This window comes from Microtus oregoni, unplaced genomic scaffold (genome assembly GCF_018167655.1).
Source record: "Microtus oregoni isolate MIOR12 unplaced genomic scaffold, Mior012 000117F_ref0000505, whole genome shotgun sequence".
Classification (NCBI taxonomy): Eukaryota; Metazoa; Chordata; class Mammalia; order Rodentia; family Cricetidae; genus Microtus; species Microtus oregoni.
This window is the reverse complement of record NW_024544746.1, coordinates 1,089,037-1,112,284: the sequence shown is the minus strand read 5'-3', so window position 1 is coordinate 1,112,284 and position 23,248 is coordinate 1,089,037. Positions and strand designations below refer to the sequence as shown.

Below are 23,248 nucleotides of genomic sequence, written 5' to 3'. Positions count from 1 at the left end.
CATATCGGATATCCTGCACATCAGATATATGTATTATGATTCATAACTGTAGCAATATTACAATTATGAATTAGCTGTGGAAATAATTTTATGGTTGGGAATCAGGACGACATGAGGAACTGTATTAAAGGGTTGCAACCTTAGGAACGTTGAGAACCACTGTTGTAAGTTATAATTTTTTGCCTTCAGTCTATATGCCTTGGTATCTGTCCCTCAAAGTAACTGATTATGGAATAAACAGTGCAGCAGGGCCTGAGTATAGAGTTGAAGGGCCCAGAAGCTGTCCTACCTATCCCAGACTACAGCCTGAGTGATGTTACCTTGTTCCTGAGTCCCTTCCTGATAGGTCAGGAGGATGCCCAGCCAGCTCAGAGCACTGAACGTCAATGGTGGGAAGGGACTGACTTCCTATCTGTGACAGCAGCTGAGGTTAGGTCTAAGATATGAGATGAATTCTGTTTTGCTGATGCTAGGTTGTGGCCCTGTGAGCTTCTCAAGACTGCAAATGGTTTTCTGTTCCTCCATCATAATGGAAGCACGAGCAGGGTGGTGGCAACACATGCCTGTAACCCCAGTACTCGGAAGGCAAAGGCAGATGAATCTCAAGTTCAAGGCCAGCCTGGTCTAAAGAACAAGTTCCAGGATAGCCAGGGCTACACAGAGAAACCCTGTCTTGAAAAAATCCAAAACAAAAGTGCAAATAGTTTAAGCACAAAGTGAGACAAGACCTGGTCAAAGCAGCATGACAGCTGTGGTCAGAGTACACAGTGTCTTCTGGTGAGTGACTGGCCCCAGCATGAGGAGACAACATAATCCCAGTTCATATCTACTCAGTATCCTGTTTCACAGTGCCTATGATCTACACGGCAGAGGACCACTTTCTTAGTTTGTTTCCTACCTGACCTGAGCTGTATTGGTTTCTGCCACTGTGGATAACCATGCTTATACACAATGAAATTCTGTCACAAAGACAGCAAACTTGGTTTCTATTACAGGTAATTTAGAAATGGTTTTATCGGGGTGGGAGTCATGGTTCAGGAGTAGACTGTGTGCCTATCATACCTGGCACTGGGTTCATCCTCTGAAACCACGAAAGCAGAAAGTTGGTGGGGAAAGATTCACTACATTCTTTCTGGTAATGTATATGTGGGATTGCTGTAAGATTTGACCCAGCCGGTGTGCCCTACCCATCACTGGTTGACATCTGGGCTTGCCAGGTGCATCACAAGTGAGCCAGCTACACAAGTTGCAGTCGCAGCTGGCAGCTAAGCTGCAGGTACTGCCTTGGGTGCAGCACTCATCTGAGGGGCACAGCTGGCTGGAAGGGTAAGGCAGGAATATGGCTTTTCATGTGGGTTCCGTTCTGCAGCTACAGATGGGAAATTACCTGAGGAATTTACTTCGGCTTGGTATAGTCCATTACAGCAGAGAAGACACCTCATACCTCACCTTCCATGAAGCACAGTGTCTCCTTGTAAATACTAAGTTGAGATGGATGTGAACCGAGTGCAGTGTGTGTGTGTGTCTGTCTGTCTAGTGCTGGGAATGGAACGCAGGTATGTCATGTGCTAGGCAAAAACTGAGCTGCATCACACACACACACACACACACACACACACTTACTCTTTTTATTTTGAGACAAGTTCTCAGTAAGTCACCCAAGCTGGCTTTGAACTCACTCTGTAGCCTGGGCTGACCTTGCAGGTTAGGCACGGCCAAGTAGTATGGCAGGTTTGTAGACTTTCTAGCAAGCGCCAGGAAAAGTCCAGTCGCTGCAGATGCTCAGTGACTCAGAAGCTCAGCTGCTTCTGCCGCTGTAGTAGGGCAGAGCAGACCGGCAAGGAGCTGTGCTGAGAGGGTACAATCTGCATGGAGGGAGAGGCCTCCAGTGAGGGGCGGGTCTGCTCACCCGGGAGGCTCTGAGGGGGGGGGGGGTGTCCGAAAAGCCCCACTTTGGGCGCCAAAATGTAGCGGTGTAAATGAAGGCAGACAGAAATTATAATAATATATTCAGCTTTAATTGGGAAAGAGACTTACAGAGCCTGAGGGTCCAGCGGAGAACAGGAAAGCAGAAGGGAAGGGGGAAGAGCACACCAGCAATATTTATTAGTAAAAAATATCCCCAGGTGACCCCGCCCTACAAGCAAGGTGATTGGCTGGGGCTACCCCTACAATTTTAATCATCCTACCTCTACTTCCCAAGTGCTAGGGTTATAGATGCAAGCTGCAAGCTACCATAACCTGTTTGTTTGTATTTATTTATTTATTTATTTATTTGTTGTTTTTCAAGATAGGGTTTCTCTGTGCAAGAGTCCTGGCTAGCCTCAAACTTGCAGATATCTGCCTATCTCTGCCTCCTGTGTACTAGGATGGATTTAAGCCTGTGCCACCACCACCCAGCCCATACCCTGTTTATACAGTGGAGGGACTGAATCTAGAATTTGGGGATATACTAGGCAGGCTTTCTGATAACCGAGCTATGTCCCCAGCTCTGTTTCTTCTCCTTATCCCTTTCTTGTCCTCCCCTCTGCCCTTTTCTTTCTCTTTCCTTTCCCTTTCCACCCTTCCTTTTACCCCCACCCCTCTGATATCTAATGCTGGCCTTGAACTCTGGCTCATGGGATCCACTCAGCCAAACAAGTAGATGTGACTACAGATTTACATCACTGCTGGAGAAGTTTTAATAGAGAAAGTCTCAGAATCATACTTTTTCAGCCAGATATGGGGCATACACCTTTGATCACTGCACTTAAAAGGTAAAGGTGGGTGGATCTCTTGAGTTGGAGGCCAGCCTAGTTTGCATAGTAAGTCTCAGACTAGCCAGAACTAAATGGTGGAGACACTATCTCAAAAATCAAACCAAGGTCTGGAGAGATGGCTCAGTGGTTAAGAGCATTGCCTGTTCTTCCGAAGGTCCTGAGTTCAATTCCGGGCAACCACATGGTGGCTCACAACCATCTGTAATGAGCTCTGGTGCCCTCTTCTGGCCTGCAGACATGCACACAGACAGAATATTGTATACATAATAAATAAATAAATATAAAAAAATCAAACCAAAAAACCAAAAAATCCCTTTCCTTCAGCCTTCCTGCTTCCTTCCACCTTTAAAAAATTTTTTTAAATAATTTATTTGTTTTTATTTTATGTGCATTGGTGGTTTGCCTGTGTATATGTCTGTCTGAGGATGTCGGATCCCCTGGAATTGGAGTTACACAGTTGCAAGCTGCCATGTGGGTGCTGGGAATTGAACCTGGGTCCTCTGGAAGAGTGGCAAGCGCTCTTAACTGCTGAGCCACCTCTCCAGCCCCCCTTTTGTGTTTTTGAGACAGGTATATACCTCTATGTCCAGCTAGCCACATTCACATCTCCTCTTCCACCCACTTTCCCTGTCCCTCTCATTGCCTTTCCCTTTGTAGCCAACTCCCTCCGTTCTGTTTTGTTTTGAGATACAGTCACATTTAGGCAAGGCTTGCTTTGAACTCCTGATTCTCCTGCCTCCATCTCCCAAATGCTGGGGTTACAGGAAAGCCACCGCCCAGTGAGATTCTCCTTCAGATCCTGACAGTAAATTTGGGAATGGGGGTAGCTGGAGAGATTGCTCAGCAGCTAAGTATGCTTGCTACTTTTCTAGAGGACCCAAGTTTGGTTCCCAGGATCCACATCAGGTGACTTAACCACTTTTAACTATGGCTCCAGGGAAACTGATACCTTCTTCTGACCTCTGCAAGTAACCATGTGTACCTGGCACACACAAAAAAATCTTAAACCAGCACTGGAGGCAGAGGCAGGTGGATCTTTGTGGTTTAAGGCCAGCCTGATCCATGTAGTGAGTTCCAGGTCTGCCAGGGCTACACGTGGGATGATCTCAAAAAAAAAAAAAAAAAAAAAACCAGACAGATAAATCTCAGTTTGAGGTCAGCCTGGTCTACAGAGCGAGTTCCTGGACAGACTCCAAAGCTACAGAGAAACCCTGTCTCAAAAACAAAAACAAAACAACAAAAAACCCAAAACAAAGAGGAAGGCAAAACCCAGAATATTTTTTAAAATTCAGTCTGCAATGTATATTGTTCAGATCAGGTATTTCCTTGCCTAGCATTCGCAAAGCCCTAGGCCCATCCTGAGCACCAAGTAAGCAGGCACGAGAAGCAAATGCCTTTATCCCAGCATTTGGGAGGTGGCATTAGAATGAGAGTTCAAGGTCATCCTCAAAACATTCAGTATTTTAGGCCAGCCTGGAGTAGATTGAAAGGAAGAGAAGAAGGAAGCAAACCATCTCCCATAGTGTCTCACTAATTTCTCTTCCCAGTCACTTCACGTCATTGCCAGGTCTTTATAATGTCAGTCAATTTTAGCCCTTCCATCAGGTGTCAGGATTTTGGGGGTTGGTTGGTTTGTTTTGTCTTGTTTTCTTGAGACAGGGTTTCCCTGTGTAGCTTTGGAGCAAGTCCTGGAACTAGCTCTGTAGGCCAGGTTTGCCTTGAACTCACAGATATCTGCCTGCCTCTACCTCCCAAATGCTGGGGTTAAAGGCTTACATCAACACCACCCGGCAGGATTTTTATTTTACATTTGTTTTTGGAGAAAATATTCCCAACTATTGAGGTGATACTAAACACACTTCTGCCATTTTGTAGCTGTGTATATAAAGCAGTATTCTTAGCAGTGATAATCATAAAATCAAAATTTGCTGGAGTATGCATTAAATTTCAGTACTAGGGAGGCAGAGAAAGGTGACTCTGAGTTCCAGGCCAGTCAGGGCTACATAGTGATACCCTGCATACAGATCAAACTGAAAATCATCAAAGATGCTCTATGTCTTGCAGGATCAAACGTTCAGCATATGGAGCAACTGAAAATCATCAAAGATGCTCTGTGTCCTGCAGGATCAAATACTCAGCTGGGTAGGGGTGGGGCATAGGAAGAAGTATATGCGGGTGGATCCTGGGGACTAACTCGTCAGCCATCCTTGCCCAAAAGGTGAACTCCAGGTTCATTGAGAGACCTTGCCTCACAAAAAGACAAGGAAAATAAACATTGGGGAAGACATCCTGACATCAATCCGTGGTGTCCACACATCCTACGAGAGAGAAGCATTCACTCTTATATAATACATATATATAACTAGACAAGCACATAGACCCTATTAGTATGCAAATTTGCTTTACGCTAATAAAAGCTAAACATGTATGTTGAATAATTGCTCTAAAAAATATCTTTATAATTTATTATAAGTGTTTGGTTTGGCCAGATATGGTGTGATGCGTGCCTTTAATCCCGACACTTGGGAAGCAGAGGTGGGTGGATCTCTATGAGTTCTAGGTGATCCTGACCTACATAGTAAGTTCCAGGCCAATCAGAGCTAGAGAACAAGACTCTTGTCTTTCCTCCCCCCCCCCAAAAAAAAACAATCAACCACAAAAACCAAACAAAGCAATAACTGTATGTTTATTTTGTATACCTGTTATTACCAGGATTGTGTAAAAAATTATTGGACAAAAATTGGTGGAGAGTGGAAAAAGATTTATCCCTGTTATAGGTAGATGCTTGAAGCACAGTGCAGCCTCAAAACGGCCCTGGGCTTGAACATGTATAAAGTAGAAGCTCAGTCGCTGTCAGTGATGGCGAAACACTTCTTGCTCTTGACTACGCATTGTCCTTTGACTGCGTTTTGTCTCTAGACGTTTACCTAGTTATTTCCATGGTTATCTCTACATCATCTACAATCCCTCAAATGAATGTTTAATGAAATGTCTTTCTTCCATATTTATAGTACAAAGCAGTCAGCCTTTAGGAATTTGTACGGTGATTAGTCATCTATATGTCAAAAAAGACATGGCAATGTTATAGAGACACATTGATTGTCATTACATTTATCGCTGGGACACACAGAATGAATTAAAATGCGAAACGTTCTGATGCCTCTCGCCCGGGGCCGCTATTTAGAAGCTCTTGTGCAGAGTAAGTACAGCCTGCTCTCAACCTCTCCACTATACGGTCCCTGACCTGAACTCCTTTTGTGCCTCAGTGAGAGAACACTGGATCGCATCAGCCAGCACCTAGGGGCCACCATGTTGATGTGACGTTCCTCATGACCACGTGCCTCCCTTAGCAGAACCAAAGCAGGTGCATCGCTGCCCTTCGGTCCTGGAAAAGACACTGGGGCCTGAGCTTCACCCCTGTATGGCACTGGCTTCTTGAGCCCCTCACAGTCTGCTCGATCTGCACGGCTCTGCTGTTCTCACGGCCCCCGTGATGGTTTCTTTTTTAATGGGAGTGATGGGCTGGCTCTCTCTCTCTCTCTCTCTCTCTCTCTCTCTCTCTCTCTCACACACACACACACACACACACACGCACTCGCACACACGCACACACACTGGCAAAACGTTCAGATTTGCAGTCATTGCTATGAATTACTGAGTGCAGAACTATACACCGGGGTAGTTTTGAGTTGCAGCGGTGCGCTGTGTCACACTAGCCGTGCAGCGTGCGGGACTCGACGTAGCCTAGGGCGCAGTACGAGCGTGGCCACCGGCTCTCGGGGCGCACCCGCGTCCGTCGTGACCTTGGACCCCCGCTCACCCTGCGAACGCGCGCGGCCCCACGCCAGCTCCCCATCCGCCCCGGGTTTTCCGCGCCGCCGCGGCCAAGCTGCGTCGCGCGACGCCGCCGGACGTGCGGGCGCTCGGCGGCGCGGCTCGCCATTGGCCGGGCTCGGTAGCCCCACTGCGTGCGCCGCGCCCATTGGCCAGCGTGCCCGTCCGTCGTCGGGCCCGGCGCGCGGCCGCGCGAGCTCCCGCCCTCGCAGCTCTCCTCGCCGGCCGGCGGTCTTGGCGACCGTGCTCGGCTCGCGCGGCCCACGACCGCGCCCGGGCCTCGGCCCGCCAGGGCGCCCGCGCGGATCGGCCGGGCCTCGCAGGCGATGGCGGCCGCGGCGGCGCTGTCGGGCGCGGGCGCCCCTCCCGCGGGCGGCGGGGCCGGGGGCGGCGGATCCCCGCCGGGCGGCTGGGCCGTGGCGCGGCTCGAAGGCCGCGAGTTCGAGTACCTCATGAAGAAGCGTTCGGTGACCATCGGGCGCAACTCGTCGCAGGGCTCGGTGGACGTGAGCATGGGCCATTCGAGCTTCATCTCGCGGCGCCACCTGGAGATCTTCACGCCCCCGGGCGGCGGCCATAGCGCGGCCGCCCCGGAACCCGCGCAGCCCCGGCCGGACGCGGGCGGCGACTTCTACCTGCGCTGTCTCGGCAAGAACGGCGTGTTCGTGGACGGGGTGTTCCAGCGGCGCGGGGCGCCGCCGCTGCAGCTGCCGCGCGTGTAAGTGGCGGGCGGGGGCTGCGGCCTGGACCTGACCCACGCTAGCCACCCCTCGGGAGGGAGGGACCCAGATCCTGGGGGCAGCCAGGACCCAGACCCACCACCTCAGCTACCTACGAGCGGGATCAGACCCTGAACCAGACCTCTGGTCACCCTTCGGGAGGGAACCTGACCGCTATCCAGGAGCAAGGCTAGATTCAGCACCAGGACCAATTCACTGATTGTGACCTACAGCCAGAATCTAGACTTAGGGACCCACCCTAGTTTAACGCCCACTGCTCGAACTGGACCACATCCGCAGATTCCACCAGGGATGTTTAACCTGCTGGCCCCCCTATGTCAGATCCCATGCACTGGTATTGCAGTCCACAACCCTTTGTCCAGTCTGACATGGGACTCCCAGGACACAGACCGTCATTTCTGCCATCAACCACCGGCTCTCCCTACCTTCCTCACCTGTGTTGGTGGGTGGAAGTTTTACGGGCTCTCTGTGCCTTCTGGGAGTTTGCATAAGTTGTTATAACCATCAGGGAGGTCGCACCCAAGGGAGATGTTAAGCTGTGTGTGGTAGGAAAACTGACCCGAACTTAATACCCAACTTAAATCAAGAATAGGTATCGTGTTACTTTTTCTTTTTCACATTTTCAGTGGCAAAAAATTTTGAGGGCAGTGTCTTAAGCCTAAGAGTAATCTTTTCCCAGTTTTTTTGTAGCCAAAAAATAGAAAACTTCAAACGTGAAGGATCTAAAAACTGTCCAGAATCTTAGACATCTGGGAAAACTGGATACTTTCAGCAGTTTTTTTTTTTGTTTGTTTGTTTTTGTTTTTAAAGCATCTCTAGCCAGGTGTGGTGTCTACAACCTGTAATCCCAGCACTCTGGAGGCCGACGCAGTAGATAGAAATTTGAGTTTCCGGCTCAGTTGGACTGTGTAATAAACTCTAGATCAGTTTGAATTGCATGGCGAGACACTGTCTCGTAAAACTAAAATCAAGAACAAAAGGTATTTGGTTTTTAAGGACTTGTCACAGGTCACTTAGGGTGACAAGGGAGTCTAGTAGGGACTGTCAGTCGTAGTACAAAACAATTTCATTTACTTCTTTGGTTGGAGAAAGTTGTTGTTTGCTGTGCGTGAAAAACAACTTTGCTCTCCAGGAAATGCTAATTATTCCCCAGGGTTCCTTTTCTAGATCTTTGCTAGTGTAGCTTTTGCCACAGACTGAAGTTTTTATTGCTTTCAGTTTCTGGAGATAGATAAGAGCTGTGCTTTTAAGTTAGGTTGATATGTGTGCCATATATCATAGCCTTGGAAGGGTGTTCCAGTATGGGACACTGCTGGGCTGCAGAGCTCACTTTTAAGTTAGGTTGATATGTGTGCCATGTATCATAGCCTTGGAAGGGTGTTCCAGTATGGGACACTGCTGGGCTGCAGAGCTCACTTTTAAGTTAGGTTGATATGTGTGCCATATATCATAGCCTTGGAAGGGTGTTCCAGTATGGGACACTGCTGGGCTGCAGAGCTCACTTTTAAGAAGAATTTACCAGTCTCTGTGGTTCAGGCACTTGTTGCTCTTGCAGAGGACCTAGCTTCAATTGGCAGCTCGTCCACATTATAGCTGCAACCATTGGTCACTCTTAGGTGTCAGGTACCCTCTTCTGAACACGGTGCTCACCAGGCATACACATAGTGTACAGACACATGCAGGCAAGTACCCATCCACTTAAAACAGAATACATTTAAAATTACATTTGTTGCCAGGTATAGTGAGTGGTACACACCTTTATTCCCAGTACTCAGGAGGCAGAGGCAGGTGGATCTCTGTGAGTTCTTCAAGGCCAGCCTGTACCACAGAGAGAGTTGTGGGGCAGCCATGCTTATCATAGACCCTGCTCCAAAACAAACGAACATATAATGTTTGTTTATGCGCGTGCCTTCCTTACGTCCTCCACAGCACACGGGGAGGCCAGAGGACAGCAGTTTCCCCAGTCGTCAACTGTGGCCGTGTGAGCCTTACCAGGGAGCCGTCTTGCTGGCCTACAAGTTCTTTTTTATTGTTATTACTTTATCAAATTTGAAATTAAATTAAAACACTTAAGATTAAAGAAAACTTGTGAATGTGTGTCTGTGTGTTGGTATGTACATGTTGAGGGCATGTATCCTCGGGCATCAGGATCCCCTGTAGCTGGAGTTAGGGGTGGCTATGAACTGACAGGTGCTGGCAACTAAACTCAGGTCTTCTGAAGGGGCAGTACATGTTCTTACCTGATGAACCATCTCTCTAGCCCCAAATTATTTTTTAAATCTGTTCTTCAAATTTTATTATTACTTTACGTGTATAGATGTTTTACCTGCAAGTATTTGTCTGTGTACCATTTGTTTCTGGTGCCTTCACAGGCCGGAAGAGGGATTTGGATTCCCTGGAGCTGGAGTTAGACAGTTGTGAGCTGCCATATGTGTCCTGGGATTTGAACCTGCGTGCTTTGGAAGAATAGCCAGTGCTCTTAACCATTGAGCCAGCACCCTAACTGCCCAAATTCTTTTTAATGGATTTTAAACAAATACACACACATGTACACACACTTAAAAGGGAGTGTAAAAGAATAATTGTGCTGAGGCTGAAATGGTTTTTATTTTTATGTTTTTTGAGACAGTCTGACTATGGAGACCAAGGTGACCTTGAACTGGAGATCTTCCTGTCTCCATCAGGGAGCTAGGATTACACCTACACCTGGTGTAAATACTTGTTTTATTTTGTTTTCAGACGTGTTATTCCTCTACAGGCCAGGCAGACTGGGAACTCAGTGTGGTGTTAGGCTGGCCTTGAACTCTTAGTGAGTCTTTTGCCCCAGCCTTTATCTCTCTCTTTTTTTTTTCTTCCCCAAACAGTATTTCTCTATGTAGCCCTAGCTGTATTGGAACTCTGTAGACCAGGCTGTTCCCAAACTCAGTGTTCTGCCTGCCTTTGCCTCCCAAGTGCATCACTACAGGTTCCACTAACCCCAAGTGCTAGGCTCTATGGACTGCCACAACTGCTTGGTTTTCCTGTTGAAAATCACTGTACATTAAAAAAAAAAAAAAAAGCAGTTCATGGTTGATCTCTTGTTTAAACCATCATGATTTTATCTAGTTCCAACTTTTACATCTTTACATTTTGTAGTTTACTTAAAAATTCAAAGAGGTGCCCGGCATCTTAGTGCCTGCCTCCCAGCACTTGGGAGGAAGAGGCAGGAGGATCTCTGTGAGTTTCAGGCTAGCCATGGTTTCAAGTGCCACCCTGTCTAAGAAAACAAAGATAATTTAGAAGAATTATGAAGTACAATAGTTTAGGTTTAAAGTGTGATTGATTCATTGGAAGAGTATATTCTGTGTGTATTTGGCATATCCAGGCTCTGGTGAATATCTTTGGTACTCTGGTTGTCTCTGCAATGGCCAGTGAACCCTGTGCCCACTGTGGATGGGTACTTGGGACTCGATATTGCATGGCAACAACAGGGGAATGTGTTTTTCTAGAAACAAACCCCCACATGATTCTGAACATCCTTGTTCTTCAGTCAAGGGAAATGTGACATTTTAGTTCTGAGACCCTGTGACTCTGGAAGCACTGGTGTTCTGGATTCGGTTCTCTTGGGGCTCCTGAAGGTGGGCAGGTGAGTGAGCCTATAGCCTGGCATTGGAGTAGAGGGCATCCAAGCTGGGAGTGACCTTAAGGGGGAAGTGGGTTTATTTGGCTGGTGGGACAGTGCTTTCACTTTAGTGAAAATGCCCCCCAGCCCAGGCTCAGATAGTTGAATATTGGGTCCCCTGTAGGGACTCTTTGGGGAGGTTGAGGAGGTGTGCCTTGCAGGGATATGTCCCTCAGGGTAAGCTTTTGAAATTAAAAGCTTCTAGTTTTGTTTTTTCTATTTCAAACTCATGGTTCAAGATCTGATCTCTTAGCTTTCTGCTCCTCCTGCCATGCCTGCTGCTGTACCTTACACTGTAATGGTTTTTATTCCTTTAGATAAGATTATTCCAGAATAAACTTTTTCTTCCCTAAGTTGCCTTGTTATGGTATTTCATCACAGCAATAGAAAAGTGCTAATGCAGTCTAGTAAAGAAAGTCCTCTTAGAGGACTGGTCCCTTGCTGCACAGTGCCTAAGACCATGGTGGTGGCCCCTGTCTTTCATCCCAGCATGTGGAGTTCCAGGATAGCCAGGGCTACACAGAGACACCCTGTCTCCAAAACCCTTCCCCCTCCCCCCCCAAAAAAGAGAAGAAATCAGTGGGACCATAAAGTTTGGGGTTGCTCCTGTTGTCGTCATGGTAGCAGACTTAAATATAACATCAAAATAAACATTTTTTTTGTTGTTGTTTGTTTAGGCAACTTTTAAAAATGTTTTCTTTACAATATTTGTAAGTGCATGGGTGTCAGATTCTTCAGGGGTGGAGTTACAGGTGGTTGTGAGCTGATGTAGGTGCTGGGAACCAAACATGGATCTTCTCCAAGAGCAGTAAATTCTCTTAATCACTGGACTATCATTCCAGTCCCACCCTCATGTGGGAGTCTTCTGTTTTGAGTTGATTTCATTGGTTAATAAAGGAACTGCCTTGGCCCTTGATAGGACAGAAAATTAGGTAGGTGGAGTAAACAGAACAGAATGCTGGGAGGAAGTGAGGCAGACGCCATGCCTCTCCTCTCCAGGGCAGACGTGATGAAGCAAGCCGCCAGGTCAGACATGCTGAATCTTTCCCGGTAAGACTGGTGCTACACAGATTACTAAATATGGGTTAGGCAAGATATGAGAGCCAAGAAGAGGCTAGATATAATGAGACCAGGCAGTGTTTAAATGAATACAGTTTGTGTGTTGTTATTTCGGGGCATAAGCTAGCCAGGCGGCCAGGAGCTGGGCGGCAGGAACGCAGCCTGCAGCTCTCACTACACCACCCCAACCCCCAAATAAGTTCTTTGTTTTGTTTTCTGAGACAGGGTCTTTCCACATTGTTCTAGAACTTGATGTGTAGACCAGGCTGGCCTCTAACTCAGAGATCTGCCTGACTCTGCCACCTGAGTGCTGAGATTAAAGGTGTGTGCCACCACAGCTCAGCCTGGCCCAGGTTTTTTTTTTTAAGGTCTGTTTGTTTGTTTAATTTTATTTGTGGGTGCTCTATCTACATGTAACCTTTATGCCAGAAAAGGGCATCGGACCCCACTATGGATGGCTGTGAGCCACCATGTGGTTGTTAATGCTGTGATTGTCCCTCTTGGCTTCTGTCAGTCTCTGTTTGCTTTTTATTTGTATTTTTAAAATCCATATATATATATTTATACATGAGACCTAGAACATAACCTCTTTTCTGGGAGAAGTGGGCATTTGAAGCTGAGTTCTGTAAGCTTTGAAAGTCATCTCTTGCTTTCCAGGTGGCATAGCAGCTTAGGGTACCCTGGGGGTGGTTGGTGACATGCTATCCTCAAGAACAGCCTGGCAGTAAGTTACCCTTTTGCTGCCAAGATTAGAGAGGCAAGAGGGCTTCTTTTCTGTCCACAGCACTTTGTGGTCTGTTGTCATTATCTTCTTGAGTTCTAATTCCTCTTCTCACAGTTTTTTTCCCCCTGCTAGTCTATCAGGTCCAGTACCAAATCCCCCAAAGACTTGCAATCCCTAGAAATGGCACAGCATAGCTGCCTGGTAACAGTCGTTATTTGTGCCATTAATTGTTGGTTTACCACATTACTCTTGAGCAGACATGCTCAGGTGCTGGTATAGTAGGATGGGATTCTAACTGGATGTGGCTCCCTCATCTGCTCTCACCCCGTGTTCTAGGAGTTCCCTCTGTATCGCCAGTTGCAGAAGCACAAGACAGCTTTGTGCACTTTTGGAAATACTCCAGGAGAGGATGTGGTCGTGAGTACAGACTTCTCCATTGGGAAAGTGCAACTGTTTCTGTTTTGTTTTTAAACAAGAGAGAGAAAGAGGGTTTCTAAAACAAGTTAATTTCTAAGGAAAACAATTAGTATTTTGGATAATATTTTTTTGTTTGTTTTGTTTTGTTTGATTTTCGAGACGGTTTCTCTGTAGCTTTGGAGCCTGGCCTGGAGCTAGTTCTTGTAGACCAGGCTGACCTTGAACTCACAGAGACCCACCTGCCTCTGCCTCCACCATGATTAAAGGTGTGCGCCACCACCGCCAGGCTTGGATAGTACAGATAGTACATTTTGTCCAGTTCTTCTTTTCTTATTTTATCTTTGTTTTCTCTCTGTCTCTTTCTCTCTCTGTCTCTCTCTGTCTCTGTCTCTCTCTCTCTCTCTTTCTCAGCAGGTTTTCTCTGTGTAGCCATGGCTTTTCTGGAACTTATTCTGTAGACCAGGCTAGCCTCAGACTCACAGAGATCCTCTTGCCTCTGTCTCCTGAGTACCAAGTGCATGTGCCATCACCGCCTAGTTTATGTTTGATTTTTTTTTTAAATTGTTTTTATTTTATGGCATTGATATTTTGCTTGCATGTATGTCTGTGTGAGAGTGTTGGATTCCCTGGAACTGGAGTTACAGATAGTTGTGAGCAAGCATGTGGTGCTGGGAAATGAACCCAAGTCCTTCGGAAGAACAGCCAGTGCTCTAACCGCTGAGCCATCTCTCCAGCCCCGCTTATGTTTTTGGTTTTGTTTTGTTTTTAAGCAAAGGCGATTTATACCATCTTAAATAATGACAACATATTTGTCAGCTTTCATGCTTCTGGTCTTTTGAATTCACTAATTTAATTTAAGCGAACCATGATCTGTCATAGGCACATGTTGCTATTGCTGTCACTCAAAGCATGTGTTGAGCATCCTATCAAGTTGTTACCTCTCGTATCCCAGGAGTGGTGGCACAGGAAGATGTAAGGACTCTTCTTGAGACTCAGCTTCATTGAGAGGTACTACCTTCCTTCCATATGGATTTGCAGTGTGTAGCTACTTTGAAGCAGATTCTAGGAATTCTTTAGACAGTATCTGCTTTTTGCTCTAATTGACCTTTTGACAAAGCTTGTGTACCTTATACAGTGAAAGCTGTAGTAGTCCAAGAAGTGGTTCTGATGTCTCTCCTCAAGACTTTAGGCAATGTAGACATGTTTTCTAGGCATATGTAGAAGGCTGGTGTATTGGCATGCAGAGATTGAAGGCCAGGGATGCTGGCACAAATTCCGCAGTACTCAGGACAAATCCCTACAATGGATGACAGTCCCAGGTGTCAGCAATGACAGTTTTCAAAACATTTATTTTGTGTGTGTGGGGGCACATATGTAGACTCACAGGAGGACAACATAGGGAACTGGTTCTCTCTATTATGTATGTGGGTTCTGGGATCACACTGAGATGTCTTTATTCACTGAGACATCCTGTTGGGCTTTGACAGATTAAAAAATACCCGTGTGTTATTTGTGGGGAACTAATGTGTGTCATGGTACACGTGTGGAGGTCAGAATAACATCAGGTGCACACTCTTGCTTTACGGTGAACTCCTTTGAGACCTAATTCTCTTTCAAACTAGATAGGCCTGTAACTTATGAGAAAGACATCTCAGTTTTGCCCCACAACAGTATATGACTTGTGCCTATAACAAAAGCTGCTCTCGTCTCGTCCTCTTCTGTCTGACACTTGAGGTGGGCCTTGTGGTTGAGGGAAGGACCTTGGTTCTAGAGCTGAGAATTGAGTCCTGAAGATCCTCTTTGTTAATGATTCTCAGCAGACTTGATGAGAGCCTGCTGAATTTGGGGGGAGAGGGAGGAGGGTTCTTTGTAGAAAATCTGAAAAGATTCCAGGGTCAAGGTTGAAGTTAAACATTTGTTGTTTTTTTTTTTTAAATATTTATTTATTTGTCATGTATACAATATTCTGCAAGCCAGAAGAGGGCACCAGACCTCATTACAGATGGTTGTGAGCCACCATGTGGTTGCCGGGAATTGAACTCAGGACCTTTGGAAGAGCAGGCAATGCTCTTAACCACTGAGCTATCTCTCCAGCCCGAAGTTAAACATTTGTAATGGTTATGTTGAAGCCTCAAAAGGTGGTTCCACTGTAGCTTGGAAAAATATTATTGTAGTTATAAAAAGAACCCAAAATCCCAAACTCCAAGTTACTGTGTTTCTGTGTTGGTGTTATCCAACTAGATCCCTACCTGCTTTCACCATAGCATGCCCATTCTAACCCTGGAGAAGGAGCCTAGGAGTGTCTGATTGGCACAGCTCTGTCCCATGGCCGCGGTAGCTTTGGTTCGTCCACTAGACAAACTTCTGTCCAGTTGATTTTAGTGTGACGTAGTCTTCTGGGCACATTTATGGTTACCGAGGGTTGGGTCTACGTTGGTTGGGGTTTTGTTTTGTTTTGTTTTGTTTCGCTTTGCTTTGCTTTTTTGAGACAGGGTTTCACTGTGCAGCCCTGGCTGTCCTGGTACAGGCTCTGTGGACCAGACTGGCCTTGAACTCACAGAGATGCACCAGCACTGCCCAGCTGTTTTATTTTTTGGTTTTTACCTGAGTTCTACTTTTGCCACCCTGGTTTACTGCAGGGAGAGTGGACCGGTTAGGTGTGCATTAGAGTCACCATAGCAGTAAGTGACAGCTATCCAAGGTACTGAGACTCACGCAGCTGCAGTGGCAAAACTCATCTCTTGGTTCTCTCTTAAGTGAATATAAACAGGTTTGCTAGAGACACGAGAGGAGTTGTGAAAATGCTACGTTTGCCATTTCTAAACTGTTAGAGGTCATTTCCATGCCCATCTGAGCTTGGTGTGGCCTCCGTGGCTTAAAGGTTAGCTGTGCATTCTGATTTTTTAAAAAAATTATTTATTTTATGTACATTGGTGTTTTGCCTGCCTGTGTATATGTATGAAGGTGTTGGAACTCCTGGAGCTGGAGTTACAGACAGTAATGAGCTGCCATGTAGGTGCTGGGAATTGAACCTGGGTCCTCTGGGAGAGCAGCCAGTCTTCTTAATTTCTTCAGCCCCCATCCTGGCTTTTTAATGAGTCTTTGTCTACTTTGCCCACTTTTCTACTAGAGCATATCCTAAATATACCTAAATAACCATTCAGGTCCTGAGTATATAGTCTGTGGATCTGAATGGCTCCTCTTCAGGTTCTCCTCTTCCTGGAGTTGTGACCTGTGACCTCCTCTAGGTCAAGGGACTTAATGGGACTCAGGTGTGTAGCACGAATTCTAGTTGGTCTTTCTTAAATTTGTTTTTTAAATTAATTTATTAATTATACACACATACGCACCAGAAGAGGGCATCAGATCTCATTACAGATGGTTGTGAGCCACCATGTGGTTTCTGGGAACTGAACTCAGGACCTCTGGCAGAACAACCAGTGCTCTTAACCTCTGAGCCATCTCTCTCTCTCCAGCCCTCTAGTTGGTCTTAATAATAAAAACCCAGAGTCAAATATAGAGGTTAATGCTGAAGATGAGAGAACCAGAAAGGTCAGCCACTAGAGAGTTTTTTTACCTCTACCAATTCTCAGATCGAAGGGGTAATTCAGTCCTCAGGCTGCATCTCCAGACTCCCTGTCTCTGCTAAACCTCAGACTGCACTGAGCTCCTCTCTCCTCCCAGCCAAATCATTCCTGTCTCTACCTCCCTAGTGCTGGGTTAAAGGTGTGTGCCACCACTCCCTGGCCTCTAGTGGCTTAACTCTGCACTCTGATCTTCAGGCAAGCTTTAATTGTTAAATCATAAACAAAATATCACTACACAGGTGTTTACTAGTGAATTGTTCAAGGTAGGCATAAAGAAAGATATGTATGGGTATGTACAAAATGCTCTATGTAGGTCAGAGGATACACATGTATACATACATATATGTCAGAGGACAGCCCATGTTGGTTCTCTCTTCTGTATGAATTCCAGAGATAGAATGCAGGTTGGCAGACTTGGCAGCCAGTGCTTTTACCTGTTGAGCCATCTCACTGGCCCTTGATGTATGTAGGCTTTGTTTTGTTTTATTTTTAATCTTATTTTGTGACAGGGTTTCTCTGTGTAGCCCTGGCTGTCTTGGAACTTGCTCTGCAGACAAGACTGGCCTCTAACTCAGAGACTAGCCTGCCCTCTCCCTCCTGAATGTTGGAATTAAAGGTGTGTACCACCAGCCCATCAATACACGCTTTTAAAATTTGACTTTTGGGGGATGGAAAGATGGCCCAGCAGTTAAGAACACTGGCTGCTCTTACAGAGGACCTGGATTTGGTTCTTAGTGCCCCCCCCCCCCCCATTGTACATACTCACAGACACAAAAATAGAAATAAATTTTTAGGCCAGATGTGGTGGTATACACCTTTAATTCCAGAATTTGGGATCTAGAGGCAGGCAGAGATCTCTGTGAGTTGAAGGCCAACCTGGTTTGTAAATTACAGGCCAGACAGTGAGACCCTGTCTCAAGAGGCAAAATAAATCATTAAACAGAACAGCAACAAACTTGGGAGGTGGCTAGAGAAATGGCTGAGCAGTTCTAAGCATTTACTACTCTTACAGAGAACCCACAGCTGACTCTAATTCTAGTTTCAAGGGATCCGTTGCTGCCTTCTGGCCTCTGAGTGCCAGGCATGCACATGGTGCACAAACATACATACAACCAAAAGACCTTTACATGTAAGATAAAAGTAAATCCCCAAACAAAACAAAACGGCAAAACTTGGTGTTTCATGAATGCTGCAGAACAAGACAGGATGTTACAGGCAATTCACCTTTGATTCTATAACTATCTCTACTTCTGGGGAGTCATACTTATGGCCTTATACCTGTTGGATCAAATCTACCCCCCATCCCCATTAGACAGTCTCATTATGTAGACCAGGTTGGTCTCAAACTCGTTTGCCTGCCTGTGACTCTCTTGTGTTGGGATAGTGGTGTGGGCTGCCATGCCCAGCCACCTATTCCTGTTTTGGTTGATGATGGACTATCCAAAGTGGCTTTTGTTTTTGTACTATGTGTTTTAAAGCTAAATATGGTTGATTCATGGAGAGGCAACCTGTGGAAGCGTGGGTACATACACAAACGGTTTAAGTAAGTGAAAATGTGTTTCCATGTTTAGAACTCATGGTGGTGATTGAAAACCATTATTAGTTTCTTAGAGGAACAAGGCAGACCTGCTATTGGTCTTACCTTGATGCTAGACAGAAGGACCTGGTCTTCCCTGTATTCCCACCACTCTTGCTTGTTTTTGCTTCTCTCACAGACCACGTGTGACTCTCGCTCTCATCTGACCTAGATTCCTGTGTGTCTTAGATGGAAGTAGGGTGTGGTGGTCTTTGTTTATTTGCTTATTCTGGTGACTCTCCTTGCAGAGGTCTGGGGAGAGATGCTCCTGAGAGTGTCCAACTGGAGCAAATCCTGCTCCCAAACCGTGCCTTTTCCAGTTGTGCGTACCATCCTGACTGGACCAGCCTGAGTTTAGTGACTTGGTAGCTCAACTTTCACTTCCTTCCCTTCCCTGTTTCTTATAGAATACTGTCAAACTTGTTGAAATTAGCTTTTCAAAGATAAAATATTTCTTTCTTAGTTTGTTTTGAGACATCTGATCTGGACCTCTGAAGACCATGATGTTTTGTTACAGTCCTCCTGCCTCTGCCTCCTGAGTGCTAGGACTAACAAACCATCCTGTTCTCTTGTAGAAGTTTTTTCTTGGTTTGTTTCTTTCTTTCTTTCTTTCTTTCTTTCTTTCTTTTTTTGAAGACAGAGTCTTTCTACTCTAGTTCAACACTGGCCAGGCCTTGAACTCAGATCCAGCTACTTCTGTCTTCTGTGTGCTGTGATTAAAGGGATGAGTTACTACACTCAACTTCTTTCTTTTTTTTAAGACTTATTTTGTTTTTAATTATTTGTATGTGTGTCTATATGTGCCCAGGGAGGCCAGAAGCGTCAGAAACTCTGGAGCTGGAGTTGTAGGTGATTGTGAACTGTTCACAGTTTTATTGCTGGGGGCCTGAACTCTGTCCTTGCCAGTTAGTATACTCCCTTAACCACTGAGCCAACTCTCCAGTCCCCAAATTTTATTTCATTTGTTTGTTTTTTGAGACAAGAACTCAGTGTTTAGCCTAGGTTGGCCTTGAATCTCAGCTTCCCAAATACTGGGACTGCAGGCATGAGCCACCATGCTTGGCTAAGGAAATTGTTTTAAAGTTGTTGTGTAGTAAGTCCAGCACCTGGCCTTTCTTCAATAATGGTTTCTTTCTATTCAATTCTTGTTTGTGTGGCTATGTACATTAGAGATTGAACAGAGGGTCTAACACACGCTAATCATAGGGTCTAGCACCAAGCAATATACATAAATCTTGTTTGCTTCTTTGGTGAGTCACCCTTTCCTGTTTCTTTATGTACCTTAGGACATAACATAACCTTGTTATCAGTCTTGACTATCAGCATTGGAAGTCATATTCTCCTTGTAGTTTGCTGGGGGGGGGGGGGGTTGTTGGTTGGTTGAGAGCCATGTGAACCTTTCATTTAGTAACTGAGATAGAGCATGTATCTGGCTGTTATTTTGATAGATCATCTGAAAGCCGGTCTTCCCAGTCTTGGAATTGGGTTTGACGAGGCCCACCATCATCTCTGGTCAGTCTTGCACTTTGGCTGGGGAGCAACCCAAGTGACTTATTTACATTCTAGTGTAAATATCATACATACTGATACTTTGGAATGTCTTGATTCCCAGAGAAGGTCTCAAAGCCCATGCCTCAGGCAGTATCTTTTGTTTTTGGACTAAATTAATTTGTCTAAAGCACTGAGGTTTGGTGGTTTGGCTTGAAGTTTTTTTTCTTTATTTTTTTCTTTTTTTTCTTTGCTTTTTACTTGAGTTCTTAGGGATGGAGCAGAAACAGATTTGGAGACTGCGTTCAGCTTCTACTGGTAAACACTCAAAGTTAGAAAACATTGGTAGGAAAGATGACTGCATTGCAAGTGGTTGTAGGTGGTTCTTCACCATGCCAGGTCAGATACTGAATGAAGGGCTGTCAGCTGACCTGTGAGTAGGATTGTAGTCTGGTTTTTGGAGTTGTCTGAAGAAAATTATGTCTCAGAGGTCTGAATACGTTTTATTTATTTTTATTTTTATTTATTTTTTTTAAATATTTATTTATTTATTATGTATACAGTATACAATATTCTGTCTGTATGTCTGCAGACCAGAAGAGGGCAGCAGACCTCATTACAGATGGTTGTGAGCCACCATGTGGTTGCCGGGAATTGAACTCATGACCTTTGGAAGAGCAGGCAATGCTCTTAACCACTGAGCCATCTCTCCAGCCCTCTGAATACGTTTTAACCTTAATTGACGAGATGCTGATATTGTCTGTCTGTCTGTCTGTCTGTCTGTCTTTTGCGTTCTGTTGCTCTCACTGTTTCACTCCCAGCCCACCCCGCAGGTAGTCTTTTAAATGATCAAATTGTATTTGAAAATTTGAAAACTCCCTGAAGTAGATGGGGTTTGTAGAAGTACTATTCTGTGAAAAGTTTCTGTAAGCAAAAGCATAGTGCAAACACTGACCTAGGCCACTGTGGACAGAAAGAAAAGTTTAGGGCTGGAGAGATGGCTCAGAGGTTAAGAGCACTGGCTGCTCTTTCAGATGTCCTGAGTTCAATTCTCAGCAACCACATGGTGACTCACAACCATCTATAGTGGGATCTGATGCCCTCTTCTGGCATAATACATATAGTTAGAAAACTCATACATAAAATAATAAATACATTTTTTTAAGAAAGGAAAAGTGTATTTGGGGGAACAAACTGCTGGGTCTTGCCAGTTTTATGGGGACAGGTGTGTATGTGGGGTGTTTGAGCCAGAAAACCTGGGGGCTAGAGTGAGGACTTTCATCTGTTACAGACTAATTTGGCTTAATCTGGAACTAGATGCCCTTTGTTGGAGATAGTTGTCTGTTGGAGACAGATAAGGGAACTAATAACTTGCCAGACAAACAGGAATTCACTTCAAGAGATTGCTGAGGGATGCTGGGTCTACGTTTTTGTTTACCTCATAGCAATCCTGTTACCCTGTAAGAATCCAGCCTCAGGTTAGCCCAGACTGTCATTTAGGATATTGTCAGTGGCTTTGCTATTTTTGGGACCTGCTTTGGACTTAACAGTTAGAATTTGATTTTAAACAGTAGAGACCCTGTTGGAGATGAAATGTATCCTGACTGTGTCAGTATTTGTTATTTGTTTTGGGTTTTGAAACAGGGTCTTCCATCATAGCTTCCTTAGGCTGACCTCAGACTACTACCAGTCCTCACCAGCCTCTGGAGTGCTGGGGTGCCAGGCTCGTGGCCACACGCAGTGCTCACTTTCCAGTCACTTTGTGACTTGCTCTACACGGATTCCTGTCTGTTGGACAGGGTGTGAATTATGTTGTGTATACACATTCTCTCCCTCTCTCTCTTCCAGGATTTGATTCTTATCATCCACGTAGCAGCTAATAACCTGGAACTTCAGTTCCAGGGAATCTGATACTCTATTCTGGCCCTGCATGAACGTAGTGCCTGCAAGCAAAGTATTCACACATCTAGAGTAGAAATTAAATATTAAAATAATGATTGTGTTTCTAGTCCTCGTAGCCTAGATAGACTTTACTATTGTTTTAGATTTATTTATTTTATGCATATGAATATTTTGCTTGCGTGTATGTTTGTGAGCCACATGCATATTTGGTGACCACAGAAGTCAGAGGCATCGGATCCTATGGAGCTGCTGTTGGGAGTGGCTGTGAGCCACCGTGTGGGTTCTGGACGTAGGGATCAAGCCTTATACAAGAGCAACAGTCATGCTGAGCCGCTGAGCCATTTCTCCAGTGTTAGGTGGTTTGTATTTTTGTTTGTTTTTCAAGACAGGGTTTCTCTGTATAGTCCTGGCTGTCCTGTTACTTACTCTGGCCTTGAACTCAGAGATTTGCCTGCCTAGACCTAGTGCTAGGATTAAAGGTGTGCACCACCCACCACTGCCTGACTGGTTTTGGGGTTTTGTGTCTCCTCTTCAGCCTGTTTATGGACTATGAAGCTGTTCTGTTTTCTAAGTCTGTATTAGTTAATTTTCTTGTGCAGTGATGAAATATCATGGCCAAGGCAATTTTTAGAAGGAAGGGTTTGTTTGGATTTACAGTTCCAGAGGGATGATAGTCCATTATTATCATGGCCATGGTGGGGAAGCAGGGCAGCTAGAGCAGCAAGCGGGAGAGTTCACACCTTTAACAAGCAGAAAGGAGGGAAGGAGGGAGGGAGGGAGGGCACGCGCACTAGAAACTGCATGGCTTTTAAAACCAGTGACACACTTACTTCATCTCCTAAGCCTGCCACAACTTTGCCAACAGCTAGGGACCAAGTATTCAAATACCTGAGAATATGGGGGACATCTCATCTGAACGACCACATTGTTTTAATTAACAATGTCCTCTCACTCTCAAGGAGGGAAATGTCCTTGACAGTCCTCATCTGCATTTCTGGCTAAATTAGAACAAATGGATTAGAGTTAATAATGCTCGCAGATTAAGATTTTCTGTTTGCTGTCTTTGAATTTTATGTTTTTCCTATGATAAGAAATCAAGACCTGTTTTTTAAAATGTGTGTTTGGCGTCTGGGATTATAGGAAATAAAATCAATTTGGGCTAGCAAGATGGCTCATTGGATAGAGGTGGTTACCACCAAGCCTCAGCATCTGAGTTCGGAGTTCAGTTCTCAAAACGTACATAGTAGAAGGGGAGAACCAACTCTCATACACTGGGGTGGACACTTATTCCCCCAAATAAATAAGCAAAAATGTCAAAAGCATAAATTAGCCTAATAAAATTTCTGACAAAGAGCTGCTTGCTCACTATGGAGATTAAATTCTTTCTTTGTATGAACTGATCTTGTCCATCAGGATCTGAAATTTTAAACAATTTAAGACAGTGTGTCAAGGGTGCAAACCTAGTGGGCTTTTTTTTTTGTTGTTTTTCTTTTTGTTTGTT

General features: G+C 45.2%; 1 protein-coding gene across 1 annotated transcript in view; it reads left to right on the top strand.

Annotated features, from left to right (window-relative positions):
* Positions 1-6,827: 6,827 nt before the first annotated feature.
* Positions 6,828-23,248, top strand: part of LOC121444110 (forkhead box protein K2) — a 42,128-nt gene continuing 25,707 nt past the window's right edge. The window contains exon 1 of the mRNA XM_041645891.1: positions 6,828-7,311. Within this exon, the coding sequence (XP_041501825.1) occupies positions 6,920-7,311 (392 nt within the window). The 5' untranslated portion in view covers positions 6,828-6,919. The remainder of the gene's footprint in view (positions 7,312-23,248) is intronic.